This window comes from Pteropus medius, unplaced genomic scaffold, assembly GCF_902729225.1.
Source record: "Pteropus medius unplaced genomic scaffold, Ma_sr-lr_union100, whole genome shotgun sequence".
In the NCBI taxonomy this organism is placed as follows: Eukaryota; Metazoa; Chordata; class Mammalia; order Chiroptera; family Pteropodidae; genus Pteropus; species Pteropus medius.
Genome location: NW_024347791.1, coordinates 5,245,563 through 5,266,153, shown reverse-complemented (window position 1 = coordinate 5,266,153; position 20,591 = coordinate 5,245,563). Strand labels below are relative to the sequence as shown.

The window sequence follows — 20,591 nt, the reverse complement described above, 5'->3', positions numbered from 1 at the left end:
TCTTTACGATCTGGGAATAGGAAATCATTTCTTTAAAAAGACACCAAAAAAGGACAAATCAGAAAGAAAATATTGCCGAACTGGCTACACTGGGATTTTAAATTTGTTTCATGAGTACACCGTAAACAAAGGTTATGATAAAAGCCACAGAAAGGGGGAAGATATTTTGCAATCATATAACGAACAAAGGATTAATATCTAGAGTAAATAATAAGTCCCTCTAAATAACTTTTTAAAACACAGAAACCCCAATGGAAAAATGGGCAAAGAATATGAATAGGCAAGTCATAGAAGAGGAAATTCAAATGGACTATAATATGGAAAGATATATAATAACCTTTCTAGTAATTAGGATAATGCAAACTATGAAAAGAATATGATTTCACATTTTTCAGATTGGTGTATATTCTATTTAATTCACTACCAGTAGGAATGTAAAAAATCTGGGTGAGCAATTTGGCACACTATCCAGTAAGAATGAAGACGCAGGTGTTCTTGGACCCAGCAATCCCACTTCTGGTCCTAGACACAAGGAAACAGGTTCAAAATATTTCATGAGAGCCAGTTTCCAAGAACGAAAAATTGTAGATAACCTAAATTCCGTCAACAGAAGAATGGATTAAAAGAAAAAAAACTGTGGTATATTCAAACAGTGGCCCTTAAACTAGAGCTAGATGTGTGAAGGGCGTATTCCAAAGCAAGTTGTAGAATAATCTGTATGATAATCTATGCCATTTATATCAAGTTTGAAAACAGAAAATAACTTATTTATGGATACATGAATATATATAGTAAGAGAATGAAAATGCATATGAACAAATTCTAGATAGTGTTTACCTCTGAACGAACACAGGAAGCACGGAAAAGGGAATAAAGAAAGGAACACAGGGGCTTCATCTTTATCTTCGATTAAAAAGTGATTCAAATATAGTAAAACGTTAAGATACTATAAAGGACAGTGGTGAATACACTGCCGTTCATTTTGAAATTCTCTACGCTTTTCTACGTTGAAATTTTTCATAAGAAAAAAGAAATGTTTTGATTCTATAATATAGGATTAATTACGTAACAAGAAAAATCTCCTGTCTCTCTCCTAATACTTTTTTTTGCATAACAGGCTCTGATGCTCACTCAATAGCTCTATGACTTCAGGCGAGTTATTTAGACCCTCTGAGCCTTCGTTTCCCAATGTACTAATTGAACGTAATAATAATAATACCTTCTTCATAGTGTTGTTGGAAAATTAAAAGGCCTTTAGCACAGTGCATGTGATAAGCAGTCGGTGCTTGCTCATTTTGTTCACTCATCTAACAGATATTCACCGAGGCTCTACTGCGTGCCTGGCACTGTCCTAGACACTGGGTATGCTGCAGTGGAAAAACAGATAAAAATCCCTGTGTTTACAGAGCATACAGTCTAGTAAAAAGAGGCACTGGGTAAAGATAAAAAAAGTTAAATATATAGAACAAATGATAGTAAGTGCTAAGAGAGAAATAAGGCAGGGGACGTCAGCTATGATTGCCTTTCTCCTGTCTGTTTTTTTCTTCCTCTCCCATCCCTCTTCCCCTCAACCTTACACTACCCGCCTCTCCCTCTCCCGTTTATTTGCACTGCTCCCATGGCTATGACACCCTGGCACTGAACTGTTTGTTACCCAGTAATCTTAATGATTGATTTCTGCTTATTAAGGACACTGTAGCTTTTGTGGAGTCAGGGTGTGAGCTTTTAAGTTTCCTTTCTATTCAGGGCACTTAGCACAATAGTAGGCTGGTCGAGGTTAGCTCTGCAGACTCCTGTTGTTGGAAAGATGACTGAAAATTATCAGACCAATTGGGTAACCCATCAGAGCCACTAACGGGGAGAGCTTGAAGCCCCACAGAGACACTTCCCCTAGAGGGCTGGTCTCCCAGCCCAGCTCTCATGTTTCCTAACAGTGTGGTCTTAGGCAGATTTCCTCACCTCATCAGATCTTTGTTTCCTTGGCTATAACATAGGAGAGTCGTATAAGATGGTTTCTAAGGTGCCTGCTTGTGCTAACACTACTCGTTGAACCCCATTTTTATCATCTAGGGTTTTCCATTTTTCATACTGTTTCATATTATGTTTTCGTTGTTTCATATTATGTTTCTATCTTTGTTGACCTAGACTAACGTCTCAGCAAATATTTCTTCATTTTGGAGACCCTTTCCTTTTAAGCGTTTGGTGCTATCTTTCGACTTGACTTTATGAACAAGAGTCGTATCACAGGATCATAGCACGAGTCGCGAAACAATAATTAATAACAATTAACGACAAGAATTACCATTTATTAAGCACCTAGTGTGTACTATTGCTAATTATGGTACTTCTGCAATATAGGTTTTACTGTCCCCCTTTCAGAGAGCCTTACTGCAGAATGACTGAAGAGCACAGTCATGGGTTCAAGTCCCAGTTCTGCCACTTAATAACTGTGTGATATCTGACGGTTACTTTACCACTCTTAAGCTTCAATCTCCTCCTTTGCAAAAGGAGAGTATCATTCATCCCAGACGGTTATAATGAGGCTTTAATGCAATAATAAATCTACAGTGGTTAAACATAGTGGCTGCCACAGGGCAAGGGCTCAATAAACAGCTTAATTTATTTTTAACATTTGCAAAGAGTAACTCATCAAGGTCCCAGTTACCAAGTGGCAGAACTGGATCTTGACTCCCGCTCAGTTACCCAAAGTGCTGTGCCTGCTCCGGGGCTTACAGGACCCATTTTGGGGAAGTAGAGGGAAAGTTTAGTTTTGGAGACTGCATCTCACAGTGACGGCAAAACCTGAAACTTGCTGAAATCCAAATGGGACTGAAAAACAGACACCACCCTAGGGATGGAGGAAGAATGAGGATAAATTGCAGGATGGGAGACTCTGGCCTGAGCCCTGTGGGTGCAGAGATCATGGAGACCGTGGCAGGCTCCATGGAGAAGGGGTATAGGAATAGATGTGCATCACCTGCTGGGCATCCAGTGGCCTCAGAGTTAAGCCAAAGACTTTCCTCGGCAGCTTTCCTAGGCCAAAAGAATTAATCTAAGATGAAGGGGTGTGTGTGTGTACAGAAGCCAGGTGCAATTAAGGAGAAACTGATAAATTCCACCAAATTCCACCTGTCACCTTATTTCTGAGACTTGAAAGAGCACAGCTCACAACTCAAATTGCCTTTCTAGGGACCAAGTCTTTTTATGCCATCTGGCCTTATTTTCCCATTGGTGCTATGAGGAGATTGGACTAGGGGATCTGTAAGGAAATGGGACCAGGTCTTGGAGCTAGACCAAACTGAGGCAAATCTCTTCTCAATTACTGACAGAGAGAGTCACTTCTTCATCTGTAAGAGAGGATAATACCACCTGTCTCAGTTCGTGGTAAGGATGAGACCTGTGCTAAGTATTAAGCAGAGTTTTTGGCACATAGTAAGTACTCAGCAAATGGTAATATGCGTGAAGACAGAATCACAAGGAAAACAGGCCTATAAATAAGTAAACTAGAGGGTGTGGGCGAGGGGAAATTCTCTCTTTTTCCTCTTAGTTCTTCTGGCTGATCTAATATTCAAATTGACATGAGACAGATTAACAGGAGAAAATAACCAAACTTAATTATGTATATACACATGGGTTCTGTAAGAATATGGGTCCCAAAGACAAATCAGACAGTCGAGGCTTACATGCCTTCGTAAGCTAAGGAGAAAAGAAAGGGGGCTTGTGGTTGGGGACTTAAAAGGGCAGGAAGGCAATTCGCGTGGAGATGGTAAAGCAAAGTTTTGGTACATAGAAGTTTGCTGGGCCATCTTTAACAATGGGACACAGAGGACTTTGATCAAAGGAGACTTGCTGGTTCCTCCCTATCACATACTAGTTCATATTAAACTACAGTTATCTTACAGTAATAGCTCTCTTCCTGGAGCAGGTCCTCTATTCTCTACCTAAATTCTTTCAGGCAGTTGGGAGAAGGCCAAAGGTTCTTCCTGAGTCTTTCATTTCTTAAAAATAATCAGCTTAAAGCTGATATCACACACACACACAAAGGTATACATGGGGGTGGCAAATTCTGCTCCCCCTCAAGAGAAATAGGAAGCAGAGGTGAGCCTGCAGGGAGGTGGGTGAGTCTGGGATGTTCCATGGGACAGCAGGGTATCTCCATGGAGACATACCCTTGGGAGTCATTCTGGAGATGAAGGCTCTCTCTGACTCTGGCATTCAGGAAGCCCTGAGTTGAGCCCCTAGCATAAGTGGCTCGTTCCACTGTTCGTGGTGGTGTCATGCCATGAAAGTAAAGATGGTTTTGAAATAATGTATTATCTATTAATTTTTGTCATCTCCCACAAGTACTGGGCTTGCAAAATAGGAATAAAAATGCCTTCTTTACAGTGTGGTTGCAGAGATTAGAGAATATATGACTTTGAGCACAGAAACGCACATATTGGAAAATCTTTTTAAGTGTTCACATCCCTTCTTATGAAATAACCTACTAGCAATTGAAAATGGAGAGTACTACTTGAAAATGCCACATCTTTTCAGTTTAATACTTCTGAAAATCGTATATTAAACAGAGGTCTCAGAAACATTTAAGGAATCAATGCAGTTGTTGCAAATTTAAGTTTTCAGTTCTGTTCCTAGAATTATGTCGGGTCATTGGTAGTTACACAAACCAGAAGGAAAAGTCGCTGCCATGGACATCCTGACTTGTGTAATCGGGGGACTAAGATAAGCTTGTGGGAGAAATCAAACTAAAAGACACAATGTCCATAAATGCTGAACAAAGCGGGGAGGGGGCTCCACCGGAATGAGGCCGGTGCATACATGGGAGCTCAGAAGCATTGGGACAGGTGGCTCAATAGGTGCCATATTGATAGATCGAGCAAGGAAAAGATTCACTTGCCATAAAGTGTTAATGACACCTTACACTAAGCATTCGGTTAGGCTGAGGACACAGCACAGAAGAGCAGATCATGACCATGAGCAGATCATAACTGAGTGGGGAGTGAGTCCTGAACAGATGTTTGGAACACGGGGCAGCAAGCGCTTTGACCAAGTACGCCAACATGACTTACCCTTCTGTTTGGATCCTTTCTCACTTTCTCGCCAGGGTCTTTTCACCTAATTCACTTGATGTTTGACGACTACGTGCTCTACCTGTTAGAATCCCTACACTGTCAGGAGCGGGCCAATGAGCTCATGCGCGCCATGAAGGGAGAAGGAAGCACCGGTAAGCCCGCCTTGCCCTGGGGACTGCCCCGCTTGGCACTTTGATTTGTATCCTTACTTCTGTGCTCTGAGTTTCTTCAGCCCTCTGTCCTGAAGACTTTGTTATGGTGAGCAGGTCAAGTGGTGTGAAACCAGTAATGTCTCTTCTTTAGAGTGGACATATGTGCTTTTGGGAATTGTCTTGCATGCCATGATGGTGATGGGAAACCATCGAAGGGTTTTAAGCAGCGGAGTGACATGACACAGATTAGAAAGAATATTTCATTTTTTAAAAGTCCCTTAAACCAGTTGACCTTTGGTTCTAAGAACCATCCTTTCTCTACCCATAGCAGAAGTCCGAGAAGACATTATCCTGACGGATGCTGCCCCGCCAACCCCTTCACCAGTGCCATCATTTTCTCCGGCAAAATCTGCCACGTCGGTGGAAGTGCCACCTCCCTCCTCCCCTGTCAGCAACCCATCCCCCGAGTACACCGGCCTCAGCACTACAGGTAATGAAAAGTCTCCCAAAGGCTTCGAGTGGGGAGTTGATGTTTAAAACAAGAGCTTTCTTGAAAATCATTCTTCCCTCAAGCTTCCCCCCACTTCCCCCACCCACCGGCCGACTTGCAATTATTCATTTATTCATTTGTACATATTCCTTATGTTTCTGTTGCTGGCAGATTAAGTACATGATAAAAAAATCTCCATTCTCCTTCAAAAAAAAAACCTAAGCCACTGAAGCTATTAAAATGATATAAAACATAAATTAAGACATGGCCATTCTTGAAAATGAGAAAGGGAGCTCTCTAAGACCCAGAAACCAAGAAAGTGGAGCAGACAGGAAGCCATATGTTAAGCCATGGCAACCACAATCGAAACAGGAGAAATAAGGTACAAACCAATGCTGTCGGGTCCCCTAGGAAGGGGAGACTCCATCTGGTCAGAGGTCTCAAGGAAGACCTCACAAGGGAGGGGGATTTGAGCTGGGACTTGACTTCAGCTGACAAAGGTTTGGCAGAAGGGCCTTTGGGGCAGAGGACCGTGTGAGCACACGTGTGAGCCTTTTTGGAGACTGGTAAACTCGCGTTGAAATGGAGGAGGTCCGTGAAGGAGTTGTACAAGGATGGGAAGGTAAGATGGAGTCGCATCCAGGAGGATCTCGAATACCAAGACAAGGTTTGGAAATGGAAAACTGATGTTCCAGATAATAATAGCTTGTCGTTAATGTCCAGATGTTACTTTACGATACACAAAGGGTCTTCCCATAATCATCTCACTTGATATTCACAATAACCCTGCAAGGTAGATATCATTCCATTTATGGAGGAAAACTAAAAGGGCGGAAAGATTTAACGTCCTTGTCCTGGGTACCGTAGTCAATAGTAGACATAAATGAATACATTCACTCAGTTCAACAAATGCCCTTGCTCACGAGACTTGTAGAAATGATATATGTGGAATATTCATAAGTGTTAGCTAATACATAATAATAAATAGAGAACGCATGTGTGTATGTAGCTCCCGATTATCTCACACAGTTGCTTTGGGGATTGGATGAGGCAGGAAAGGCCAAAGTGCTTTAACAGTGAAGTGCTCTCCAGATAGAGGGGGATACCGGTATTAAGACCAGTAAAATGAGAGGTACAGCCATAAGTGTATAGGAGTTCAGAGGGAGAAGCAGTCACTTTCCTTCCCATCTAAACTCTGGCAGGTGGGAGGGGAGCCTTCGGGGGAGAGGGGAGACTCAAAGGCAACCTTAAATGCCAGGAAGGTCGGGGCTAACAGGAGAGGAGTGGGCACACAGGGACCTAAGGCAGGGACAGCCTTCGGCCCAGTGGGCCCTGGGGTAGGGGTGGGGTGGGCAGGCAGACCAGTCTTTGTGGAATGGATAGCCTGGTAAGACTGTGATCATTAATTCATTATCTTTCCATCCAAACCTGCTCTGCTATTCTCCCAGCTACCCATGTCCCGAATCTGGGAGTCAGCTTCAACTCTTCCTGCTCCCTCAACTCCTGTATTAGTTAGGATAGGCTAAGCTGCTGTATTGTAACAAATAGATCCAAACATGGATGGCGTTAACCCAATAGAAACCCTGTGTCATGCTTGCAAACAGTCCTGGCAGGGTGCTGTCAGGCAGGAAGCTCTCTGTAATGCAGCCATTTGGAAGCACATGGCCCTTCAGTATTAGGCTCCACCATATCTCAGGGCAGTGGTTCTCAAAGTGTGGTCCAGGGACCAGCAATATCAGCATCTCCTGGGATCTTGTTTAAAATGCTCATGATCAGGTTCCTAGTGAATCAGAACCTCTAGGGGTGGGGCCCAGAGATTTGCTCAACGAGTCTCCCAGTGATTCTGATGCTCAAGAGTTTGAGGACCGCTGCCTGAGGGCTTTGTCAAGTCTGCAACCACCTGACAGAAATGGAAAGTGGGTATGGAGGAGGAAAACCCCACGTAAAAGCCCTGGCCTGAATGTGGCACATGTCCCTTCCACTTACATTCCATCAGCCAGGACTTGGTCACATGGCCTCACGTAAGGCTGGGAAATGTAGGATAGCGCATCCCCAGGTAGGGAAGGGGGAAGAGCTTGGGGCGAGACAGCTGGCATTCCCCACCACACCTCCCAAGGCCACTTGTTCTAATAAGAATCCTGACTGACCCATTCCTTCCCCTTCCCACTCCTGCCATATGTATGGTTCAGGCCTTCCCCACCTCTCAGGGACATCTACGGTGATGCTCAAGCAGGTTACCTGCCTCCAGAGACTCGTCTATCCACTTCGACACTGCCCACTGGGCTTATTTTCCTGAAGCCTGTGCCTCCTCAAAGTGCTGGGGCAAACAGTCCACTGCCTCGTGCTAACGCCTCAAAGCGCCCTATTCCCCAAAGCACTTCTCACACCGTTCCACCTCCAGGACCATCCTCCTTCCACCCATCTGATAAAATCCTACTCATCTCTTTCACTCTTCCCTCACCCTCCGGGTTAGAGTCTTCCTCCAGACCCTCATAGCATGGGCTTAGTTCTTAGAACTGTTTTCAGAATAGACTGGGAATGAAATTATATTTTTTTGAAGACCAAATAAATAGGGTGAGACTGCCCTATCTAGGATGTTGTCCTTTATCCATTCATTCACTCACACCTCCAGCCATCTATCCATCCATCCATTTATCCAATAACTATTTCTCAAGTGGCTTCTATGTGCCGAACACTTCAGATAGCTGGTGACACAAACAAGAGAAACGAGGTCCCTGCCCCCTGGGAGTTTACTGTTTAGAGGTTAGGGTTCTGATGAGTTGGGACTATATGTGATGAGTGCTAAGTCGGGAGACGGGTCAGTGTGTTAGGGGAGCACAAAAGGGGGCCTCCAACCTGCACTTGGAGGGTCTGGGAAGGCTGACTAATGAGAGAGAAGGTATTCCAGAAAGTAAGTAGTACCAAGGCCTGGAGGCAAGAGAGAGCATGCCATTTTCAGGGATCTTGACGTATATATCCCAGCAGTCTTTTGAATGATTCCTTCCCTAAAGTTTCCTCTCTCTTCAGAACTGAAGCTACTCAGAGGGGAAATGAGCAGATGCTGAAGAGCCTGCAAGGTGCCTGCCTCTTCTGTACTTTGCTGGGGTGGAAATTTACCAACACTCTCAGTGGCCCTTTGTCACGGGGCAGCTAAGGAGACGGGATTCTTCAAGAGTACTGAAAATGAGGGTTGTCGGTAAATGGCATGAGACTGAGCTTTGATTTCACTTTGGGTGCACAGCTAGGGTGAGTCCTCCTCTGAGCATCACCAAATTTTTTACACTGATGCACCTCAAATCATGTTTTGTACACGACCCCCTGCTCCTTCCCTCCCATTTTCTCTACATTGTGGGTGGTTTTAATTCCTGCCTAGAAGGCTCACGAAGAGGAATCATAAAGAACAACACTGTTCACTGCACATAAAAAGAGAAGGGACCTCAAGCCCTGCTCACGGCTCTTCAGCTGCTCAGGGGTCTTCCAAGACTGGAATTACGGGGCAGCTATCCCGAGCCTCCTGTCTCACCCAGGAAGGATGGAGGGCAGGAAGAGCAGCTCGGAGCCATTCACCCGAATGTCCTGCTTGCAGTCCCCTCCCATCCTCCACCATAAGTCAGTCAGTAACATCCTCACTTCTAAAACCAACAGGGAAATTATGCAAATAAAACAGTTCTGCTTTGTGAAGCAGAAACAATTTGGAATCTTTCTTGCAGTGTAGCAACGTAACAAACAAGGAGATGCCAGGGAAACTCGGGGATGGGAGGAGTGTGAAGGAGCGATTTCTAAGACCTCTCCATAATTCTTGCCCAGCTAGTGAGTCACTCCTGGCTTTCTCTGTAGCAATGTGGAGGCCTCCAGGTGTGGCAGGTGTGACAGTCAAAGCCCCAGGAATAGCATAAATATGTTGAGCGATTTCTGTGCAATATGTTCAAGAGTCATAAAAGTAGCTTCTTAGAAATACAAATGTGAACCAGGTTCTCTTCAGATGACTGTAACCTTTGAAGATTTTGGCACATTCCAGCTTTGTTCTCAGATATCTCCAGGGGGCATTAAAAATGTCATCCTATATAAAACTACATGTAATATTTTTCTCAAGTACCACTTTTGAAATACTCCATTGGTAAATTGGACTGGATCTTGGCATGTATTATGGGTCATGGTCTGGGAGGAAACTTAACTATAATTTTCTAACAACGTATACGGTTTTATAGATATTATCATAAAGCACAAATTATTTATCCATGATGTATACCTAAATAACAGGAAATTATGGTAGGCTTTTTAAATTTGGGGATTTGTGTAATTTTTCATTGGACAATATTATAAATTGGAAAGAAATTACTGTAAATCACATAAAATGAATTTGCCATGTTTTTTTTTAAAGTTAACTCGACATATGGTTTTCATGCCATTAATTTTTATTTCCATCTTAAAATTATTGCTTGTTTATATACCATTATTTTCTGAAAAGGGATCTGAAGTGGTTAACCAAAAAAAAAAAAAAAAGCAAAACCAATTTTTTAAAAAAAGACCCAAACCAGGAAGCAAGAAATAAAGAAGTGGGTAAAATAAAACAAAGCAAAACAGAAAAACTCAAAATAACTAGGCTAAAACAGTTTATTAACACCTTAAATGAAATTGTGTGTGATCTAGTTATTTTGTTGGGTTCCTAGCATACTCTGAATGTCACTGCTCAGATGGTATATGTATTATCAAGCTCAACTTACTGAGAGTCAAGGCCAATCAGGCATTTGTGATTCTTCCTCAAATCAGTGTCTCACTTTTGATGGACACTTTCCCATTTTTCAGCTATGAGAAAGAGAACTGTATTATGTCTGCTTGGTGAGCACAAAGTAGTATCAATGAATCATGAATCTCACTAGGAATACAGCCACTCTGCTCATCTGGGTATCTAGTTCTGTGTTCACATCTATATGTGTTTCTAAATGTGTTTTCTTAAGATTATATTATTAACTGTTTTTCAAAAGGAGGGGAAAAAGAAAGTGAAAGGAAAGGAATATTAGGCACCTAATACTGAACCTGATCACGGCCAATTTTGATTGGGTGTGTTAAAGTCTATGGCAACACCACGTTAAGAGAACTGGTTAAAGGAAGGGCTCCATATCACCAGATTTCCACAAGGAAAAATCTAGCCCATTTATCCATTTTTTTACCCCTGACTTCATGAGCTTGCCACTTCCCTCATGCCCAGCGAAGTTCAGAAACCTTAACTTTCTTTAAGGAAAACTGGCTCTTTTCCTCCTCAGGAGTGTGGCAGGTGGTACCAAAATGATCTGCCCCCTTAACATGACATTGGGCTGCAATTCTTTAATGTCATTGAAATCAAAATGTTAAGCTCCCACTCTGTCCGGGGTCAGGCCACCAACGGGTTCTAAGCCCTTGTTTATGATGTCATTTTAAGTATTCCCTCCTTCAGCAACGACAATAAAAGTTAACTATTAAACTCCTGTTTTCAGCTTCCCACCATGGGTTCCCTGCAACACAAAACCAGCAAATTACATCACTGAGAAATAAAGGCAAATTCCTCATAAATGGCACTAACTGTAGAACATCTGGCCTGCCCAGCTGCATTTTCTCTACATCAGTTGAGGAGGTAACAAAGATAACTGGCCCCTAGTCTTTCCAGATAACAAAAGCTTAGTTATTCTGAGGGTAGCTAAACCAAGTGGGGTATGTATGGTGGACCCTGCAGCCCTGCCACTCGGCCCACGATGACTCATTTGCAGAACTTCCCGGTTGTCACTGCCAGTGAATTCCCTCCTACTCCATCCCTGCTGCCGGCTTTTCTTTAAAGGAATGGAATCAGGAAGTAGAAGCTGGGACTGAAAAAGGTTTAATCTGCTCATTCATTCATTTGCGCATTCCATGTATTCCCTGTCTAATCTGCGCCATGTCCTGGGGGTACAGAAGTGAGAAAAACAGGCATAGTCACGGCCTTCCTGATATTTACATTCCAGTGGGTAAGAGAGTCAACACAGAAGCAAAGCACCAGGTCACTATATAATTTCACATGGTCACAGTGAAAATAATAGTATGCTATGAAATCGTACTAGATAGCGGTCAGAGAAGGCCTCTCTGAAGAGGTAACATTTATCCGAGACCGGAAGTATTACAAGGAGTCAGGCACATTAAAGTTGGAGAGGGGAAAAGAACATTTTAGGTAGTGGGGAACAGTATGTGCAGAGGCCTGAGGCAGGAAGAAGCCTGGCCTACTGAAAACTGACTATGTATACAAATAAGGGAGGGAGCTGCAGGAGAGGAAGTTGCAGAGGTAGGCAGGGGCCAGATCATGAATCAACATATCTCTCTGGGAACTGATTGATAAACTGCCCCTGAATCAATTAGATTTTTGTCTAATCGATGGAACAGCTGATAAAGTTTAACTCAAACAGATGAGGTTTTCAACTTCAGCGACTATTTTCCTTAAGCACAACTACCTTGAGGATAGATGATAGCCAATCAGAATGGAGATATTTTTTATATATATATATATATATATATATATATATATATATATATATATATGAAACATATATATATGAAATCTTTCCCTGTCTCAATCTTGAAGACTACAATGAAATGTTTGTTTAGTATCAAATACTGTCAAGCCACACTGTTCAAACAGAACTTCCTATCATGATGGAAATTCTTTTAAAAATCTGAGCTGTCTACAACAGTAGACACTAACCACACGTGGCTACTGAGCAGTTGCAATGTGGCTGGTGCAACTAAGGAACTGAAGTTTTCACTATTTTATTTTAAATTTAAATAGATACCTGTGGCTAGTGGCTAATGTATAGGGCAGAGCAGCTCTTGAATCTGGATGTGCTTAGAAGAGCTCATTTTTAGGAAGGTACTAACAAAAGGCTTAGTTAGGTGAGCTCAGAGCCTGAGCAACACCTGTGATGGTTCATAGACTTCTGAAGGGGAAACTGCTCAAACAGTTAAGTACAAGATCTGAAGGAAGGGCACAGCCAGGGCACCTGAGAATTTTCTAGTCTAAAATTTCAGAAGTCTGTACGAGAATCGCACAACTTCTGACTTTTAATGGCCCTAAACATACTGAATGGATGACAGGAGGCAGTGTGTTATAGACACTTGCTACTCAAAGTGCGGACCAATAGCATTGTTGTCCACAAGCTTGTTTTAAATGTGGAATCACTGGCTGGACTCTCAACTGACTGAATCAGAACGTGCATTTTAACAAGAGCTGCAGTCATTCAGATGCACATTCAAATGTGAGCAGCAACTGTCGTGGAAGGGCTTTGGAGATGGGCAGGTCTGGGTTCAAATCGCAACTCTGCCTCCTACCTGAGCAAGTCTTGGGCCTCAATTTTCTCACCAAAAAATGGAGGTGATACTAGTTAACCTCCAAAGGTTATTGTGAAGAGTCAACGAGTCGACATATAAAAAGAAACTAGCATGAGGTCTGGTTTATGTTGAGTGATCAATCAATCAATCATTCATTTATTTATTCAACAAATCATTACTGATCACCTATTATATTCCAAGCACTCATCTAGTCCTGTGTTTAAAATCTCTTCCAGGAAAAAGAATGTTTTGTTGGGGATGGGAAGGAAAGAAAATGTACCTCTCTAGCAGTTTCAATACTGTAACATGGACAACTTATCTTTATAGGAGTCTCAAATCCTATAGGATCTTTATAAGATTCTCAAAGATCAGGGGCTTCCGGCACCATCCTCAGACTTTCAAATAGGGGCAGAGGAATGGAGAGGGGAGAATAAGAGAAAGATGGGAATTAGACAAATGGAGAAGGTTTGTTATATTGCCTTACCAACAAATCAAAAGCATTAGAGCTGTCTTAAAAATTAAGCACAAACTGTTAGCAGCACAGATTTTCTTTTATTAGTTTCCTTAAAAAAGAAGAACCAGCATTTCTCGCTGGAGGTCCCACTGGTAGGAGAGGGAATGCAAGGGGTGTTCTTTTCTGCTACCCAGGCAAAAAGAGTTTCTCACCCAAGCCAGTAGGTGTTAATCTGCTTAAGCCTGCCTGAGTGGATCTGTTAGATTGCTGGCACATGGCCATTTAGGGGTTTTGTTTCTCAGACCACAGGGGCCCATTTTTCCAAGACTTCCACTAGCTTTTTGTTTGATAACGTCTATTTCTAGCAGCATTTACTCCTTCAACAACAAATTCAATGGAACAGAAATTTACTGAACACCTACTATTTGGCAGACCCTCTGTTGGGGATACAGAGATGAATAAGGAACAGTTGCTATGCTCTAAGAGCTCACACAGAAGTAAGTGCTGCTTCATTCTCTCAGGTGATAGCTATTATCACTGCGTCTTCCTACTGCTTGGGGGAAAAAGAAAAAATCCTTCGGCTTCCTTAGATGCCCTCTTTCAATCCCCACTGACCTCGCTGTGCTCTCCCGAGGTCTCAGGGGCTGCAAGGGTTAATTACTTGCTTACTGTGGCTGGCTCATTGTTCTCTCAAACTTCCCACCCCCTCCAATTCCACTTCCAATTGTAAAATTTGCTTAATACACTTTAATAATGTTTTTCTCTTCACAGAGGTGATATACATTATAGAAAAATACAGATAAGCAAAATGAAGAAAAAATTAAAAACCATCTGCAATCCCGCCACCTAGAGAGATAACCTGGCTTAATAAAAAGGATACTTTAAAGAAATTATAACAGTCATCCCATATGCAGTTCAAAATATAGAGGGAAATCATGCAAAATCCAGGCATCTGGTACATGATAATTTGGGGGAGGGGGGTTTCTTTCTATTCTTGTTGCAGTTACTCTCAATGGAGCCTAACAGTCTGCTAAAGTCATTATCTTTTGGGGGAAAATATGATGTAGATGTGCAAATTAGGAGGGGATATTTTTAGCCACACGGGTGGATAAGGACACCGGTGATTTTATAGAAAAACGTGTTTAGAAGTTTGCTGTAATTAGCTAAATTAGTGTTGCTATTCAAATATTCCAATCCTGGTAACAGAATCTGACCAAAGAAACTTGTCCTTTTTCCTTGGAATCTGAAGTGGGAAATATAAAAATTTCTACTTTAAGCAAGTCTGATATAAGAATTCCTGAATTCAAAATGAAGACTGCTTGAATATCACTAGAAGCTCACCCCATGCCAGCCTCGATATATATTATCTCTGTTAATCCTCACAATAGTCCTTCAAGATAGATACTATTAACCCTATTTTATAAATGATGAAAGTAGGGCTCATAAAGCTTAAGAGGCTTGCCCAAGATCTTACAGCCAGAACTAGGACCCAGAGCAAAGAAACATTATGGTAGAGTTAAGTGGAAAGTACGTGGCGGACCAGGGTTCAGAGCCCACTCACTGTGGGACCCTGGGCAAGTTCCTTAACGCTCTAGGTTTTCCTGAACTGGACTTTTGTGCGACACCAGTAGCCTGCAATTAATGCTGACATAAAGGACAGTCTTGCTTGATCCCGTCTGATCTCAGAAACTAAGCAGGGTAGGGCCTGATTAATACTTAGATGGGAGACCACCTGGGAAGACCAGGTACTGTAGGTGTAAAAAAATAAAAAATAAGGGATTGTAAGCTGACAAGGTCCTTGCAATCTGTGAGGTCAACCGAGGATTGCCTCACCTATTAAAAAAAAAAAAGAACAGTCTTAAGAATCAAGACATGGAGTCCACCGTAAGGCTGTTGTTGAGGACACTGTTGAACAGTTCACAGTTGCCTCTTCGTGAGGGCGGCTCAAAGGAATTCCTGTTTGTTCTCAATTCCAAGGACAGAATACTCCTGAGCGATTTGTTTACTATCTTAACGGCTCCTCACTTGTCAGCATTGGCTCCTGGAAAACTCTGAGCCAAGTTTAAGGCCCACCTAAAGGAAATCTTTGCACCTTCAGGGCATGCTTGCTCCGCCTCACTCCTGAGTACACGTTTTGCTCCGAATTTGTTCTGATTTCTTCTGTAACTCCCACCTTCATTTTATAGTCTTGAATCTTCTGTACTCCTGTGCGCGCCCTTAAATTCTTTTAGATTTAACTCTCGGTTTCCTCGTCTATGAACTGGGGCAATATTTCTTTTTAAAAAATATTTTTAATTAAGTTTATCGGGGTAACATTGGTCTGTTGTAATGCACTTAGCACAGTGCCTGGCCCACGTTAGATGCTCAATTAATGGTATCTCCTTTCATGCTCTTCAAATGCACCTTCGTCACTTCATTAAAAAAGAAAGATGTTATTTGCATTCCAAAAGATTCTCCGATTTACAAAAGGTTGAATACAGAGTTTTTTTTTTAAGAATAAACAGTTTTTTTAAGAATAAATGTATTTAAAATAGGATTCCATTCTCAAATACCTTTACGAGTATTCCTTAAGGGGTCTCTGACACATAATTGGCATAGTGCTGATCCACCAGCTCTTTGCTCCATGGAAATAATGCAACTACTCTCGTGTGCTATTTATTTGCAAAGTCTGTGGGATGGAATAGACTGAATTGTTAAAGTGAAAACCTTTTCTTTATCTTTCCAGGGGAATTTTAAGGTGGAAATGGTCTGCTGCAGAATATATAGAATTGGTGGACCAAGTTTTCTCTTTTGCTTCTTAAAAATGGCCTCCCTTAAACCAATTCTTTAGTTTTTCACGTGTCTACAAGGGGATGTTGAATCCTATTCTCTCTACCTTCTAAAACAGCTTTAATTATTTCCACTGTGTCAACATTCTAGAATTTATTAGTAATTAAGTTGATGAGTTTATTGTCAAGTTATGCGTTTATTAAATAAAATGAGCTTATTATTATTAGTGATTTCTTAAATTACCACTTTTAATTCTAACCACTTCATAAAATTCTTAAGCATCCTGAGTGTTTCGAATTTTGTCGGTTTCTTTTCTCAGTCCCTAGTACTTTCAAGGTATCCAATTAAAAAGTAAATTAGTAGAATTAATAATATGTATGGAATAGGTTACCGTTAAGGTCACTGTCTAATAATCTTCAAAAAAGAAGTGGTCAAGCAGAACCCAATAATCTACTTATGTTTTTCTTAAAGCAATTTGTTGGATACTTAATGCCCGTTGAGTGTTGAAAAGTTCTTTTGCTGTGCCCGTCTGAACGACATAGCCCCAAGCTTTCTTTTGTCCTTGTCTGTCCCTTCCTATTTCTTCCTACCTTTATTTTCCCTTTTCTTCCTTTTAAGATTTTTATTGAAAGTCTTTTGGCTGCCAGGCTCTGTGCTAAACATTGGGGGGAGGCGATTGTGGGCAAAACAGAGAAGGCCCCGAGTCTGAGGGGAGTGGGGGGTGGGACAGGCATTAATCAAATCACATTCGTTAATAGGTGTGAGTTTACAGATTGGGGTTGGCACCATGAAGCACTGTAGTGAAGAGTGGGATCTGATCTGGACTGGGGTCAGTAGACAGATTCTCCGTATCGCAATATGAAGAATGTGTGGGTACCAAGGGAAGAGAAAGGGGTCCAGGCAGCAGAAACAGCATGTGCAAAGGCCCTGTGGTGCTGGGAATTGTGGTACTCTGTAAAAAATGAAGGATAATGTGGCTGTATCAGATAGAAAAAAAGGCAAAGGGTAGGGGATGTTTCTGGCGAGGTCAGCAGGGCCAGAGTCACATACTTTGTAAAGATTTTGACTTTCAGCTTAAGAGCAATGCGAGGATGTGGTTCCATAGTGTAGCAGTTAGCACGCCTGCTTTACATGCAGGAAGGTCCTGGGTTCGCACCCCAGTGGAGCCACGGTCCATGATCTGCGGCCATGCCACCCTGAACAAGCCCGATGTCTGATCTCGGAAGCTGAGAAGGGTCGGCCATGGTTAGTACTGGGATGGGAGACCACCTAGGAAGACCATGTGCTATAGGCATATTTAAAAAAAAAAAAAAAGCAATGCGAAGCAACTGAAGCATCCTAAGGAAGAACTGGGGGTGCGAAAGCTGTATCAGTGACTGATGCATCTCCACTTGTCTCCGCAGGAGCGATGCAGTCATACACGTGGTCTCTAACATACACGGTGACAACAGCGGCGGGGTCCCCAGCTGAAAACTCCCAGCAGCTCCCCTGTATGCGCAGTACTCATGTGCCTTCTTCCTCGGTCACACACAGGGTACCAGTTTATCCCCACAGAGAGGAGCACGGGTAGGTGACCTTCCTGGGATGTTGCCTTGCTTTTAAAGTTGGTTTTAAAGGACAGGGTTTACTTGGCAGTTGTTTTCTCAAAAGACGGGAAGAGCACCAGCCTTTGTCGAGTTCTCGCAGCGTGCTTAGCACTGTACCGGGTATGACGGTCTCATGCAGTCAGTCCCCACCACGACGAGACGAGGTGGGTGTTAGTGACCCCATTTTACAGATGAAGAAGTTGAGGTTTGGGTGACAAAGTTCAGTCACTCTAGATCACACAGCTGGTAAATGTGGGGTCCAGACTGAGTACCTATCCACCTCCAAAGCCTGTGTCCTTATCTCTTTACTGCTGTAAAGTCTCAAGCTGAAAACTCCCTTTCAGCAGTTCCCCTAGGTGGCTCTTTCAGCACTCTGTGGCCTTATAAAGCTTCCTGGTAGGTCCGAGTCTTTTATGACCATTTAGAGGAGGGCTTCCCCGCCTGAGAGCTAGAGGTCCCTGGAAGGCAGTAAGTATTAATGGGGTTCAGGGAATCCCAGTGGGTTCCAGTGGTGCTTTGGACTCCGAATAAATAAATCATTCATTCTACCCACATTATATAGTGATGTTGCTATGATGAATAAACTGCAAATCCATTTAAAAGTGTTACCTGAATCATAATAGCTTTTGCTATTATGCATTGTCTTTATCAAAAGACACTTATCTTAAAATGTCTAACGTGCAGTGATCTGAAAAACACTTAGATGTTAAAAAGGGTCCTTATTCCCTGCTGTGTGGGTGCAGCAAGCCTCACAAGCCAGGTTCTGACAGACCACCTTTGGGGGACACAGTGGAGGGGATGGGGAGGAAGAGGAGGGCCTCTCAGGTCCCTTCCTCATGGTGGCCCAGCACAGTGCACGAGGTGGCGACCCCGAGCATGGGCGCAGGCCCGGCTGTGGGTGTACTTTGAGTTATTTACATAGGTTTGGGTGCCCCGATCAGTCAGTAGGCAACCATCGTTTTCTCAGGGGGCCTCTTAGAGTGTTTTCCCACAGGTTTAGAGTAAACTTTGAAAATCATTTCAGAGAGCTTTTGGATTCTGCAGGAACAGCAGGCTAGACACCCATGTAGTCATATATCGGCATCTTTCCTGTAAAGTGGTTATTAAGAATAGTGATGATAATATCACATGTGTCCACAGGATTTTCTGTTTTCGGAGTGTCTTCCACATGTGACCCTCAGAATAAGCATGTGCAGCATTTTTACAGGTGGGAGAAACAAGGTTGAGAGTAGCCCAAAGCCCCACAGCTCAGAAGTGGCGGAGCCAGGAACTGGGGTCTTTGATGCCTGGTTGTCCGTGCCATGGTGTCTCTTCCCAGGCGTGAACTCAGAGGAAGGTACTACGTTCTTACCCATCATGGGGATACAGAGGCCGAACAATTCGAAAACAGAAATCCCGAAGTAACTTCTCATATATTTTTTTTTCTATTTGACTTCAGGCTCTTTAAGGGAACAGGACTAGAGGTTTCCATCACTAATTATGTTTTGCTCAGGGCTGGCTTTTGTTCCCTGAGCTCGCTGGGTGGTGAGGGAGCTGTGCTGAGGGGACAAGGGATGTCAACCTGGGAGTTGAAACTTAGCACAACAAAGCCACAGAGCGGAGATGGTAAGAATCAGAAAGGAAAAAAACAAACAAACAAAAAATGGATAAAAAAGAAAGCATAGGAGAATAAAAAGTAAAAAATAAATAATTGAGGTTGAGTTTTAAAGATGTCAAACTGACTTGTTCTTGCTGCTGTTACTCACAATAGTCAATGCTTAATGCGTTGTAGATACACGGGAAGCTATAACTACGGGAGCTATGGCAACCAGCACCCTCCCCCGATGCAGAGCCAGTACCCGGCCCTGCCGCACGAGGCAGCCATCTCCGGGCCGCTGCACTACCCGCCGTACCACAGGAGCCCTGCACAGGTGAGTCGGCGGTCCTGCCTCTTGCCCAGGCACTGGCATGCTTGGTGCCAGGTCTAGCCAGTGTAACACAGTTCATAAGCACCTTGTGTATATTGTGTGTCGCCAAGGAGAGGATGGTCTTTCCCCACAGTGTCACCTCTGCCCTCCAGGGGCTGCCCACAGTGGGTGCCCTACCAATGTCCAGGCTCCACTTCCTCTCACGCACATGTTCCGCCCTCTCTTTGACCTCTCTAACCCCAGGATCCAGTCAGCTGCCATGTCTGTTGTCCTTTTTCGGGCAGCCGCCCTCAGGTTGGACCTTTCGTCTCCTTTCCCATCACCGTCACCATCCTCTTGGCACAGACCCGTATCGACTGCCACCAGGGCTGTTATCTCGGCATCGTCCTAACTGGCCCCTCAGTCTCCCACGTGTGCTTCTGTGTCTTTAGCTCACACACATAATCTTAACCAGAGGAATCCTCCCGAAGTGGGCCCTTTATCAGATCCTTCTCAGGCCACACACGTCCTCTGGCTCCTCACTGTCTAACAAACCAGATCGCCCCTCCGTGGCCCGTGGTGACTAGAAGTTGAGGCTGCACCTGTAACACCAGTGTTGGGCAGTCTACTTGCCTCAGACACATTCCCGTGCACTGGCCCCAAAAGCAGCTGGTCACCAATTCCATTCGATTCTACATCCTCAGTGTCTCTGCACGCCCACTGTCCTCGCCTCCGCTCAGGTCTTTACCTAACCTAGATGATGGCCAAAAGCCTTCCCATGGGTCTCCACGTCGCTGAACTTGCCCCAGCTCCGGTCCATCCCCTGCACTGCAGCCGAAAGAATCTTTTGGCA

At 43.3% G+C, this 20,591-nt stretch overlaps 1 protein-coding gene across 2 annotated transcripts in view; it reads left to right on the top strand.

Annotated features, from left to right (window-relative positions):
* RFX4 (regulatory factor X4) overlaps nt 1-20,591 on the top strand; it is a 136,832-nt gene that overhangs the window by 107,008 nt on the left and 9,233 nt on the right. For both annotated transcript variants that reach the window (XM_039877868.1, XM_039877867.1), the window contains exons 14-17: nt 5,105-5,224; nt 5,553-5,714; nt 17,670-17,832; nt 19,624-19,762. In XM_039877868.1, coding sequence (XP_039733802.1) covers nt 5,105-5,224; nt 5,553-5,714; nt 17,670-17,832; nt 19,624-19,762 — 584 coding nt within the window. The remainder of the gene's footprint in view (nt 1-5,104; nt 5,225-5,552; nt 5,715-17,669; nt 17,833-19,623; nt 19,763-20,591) is intronic.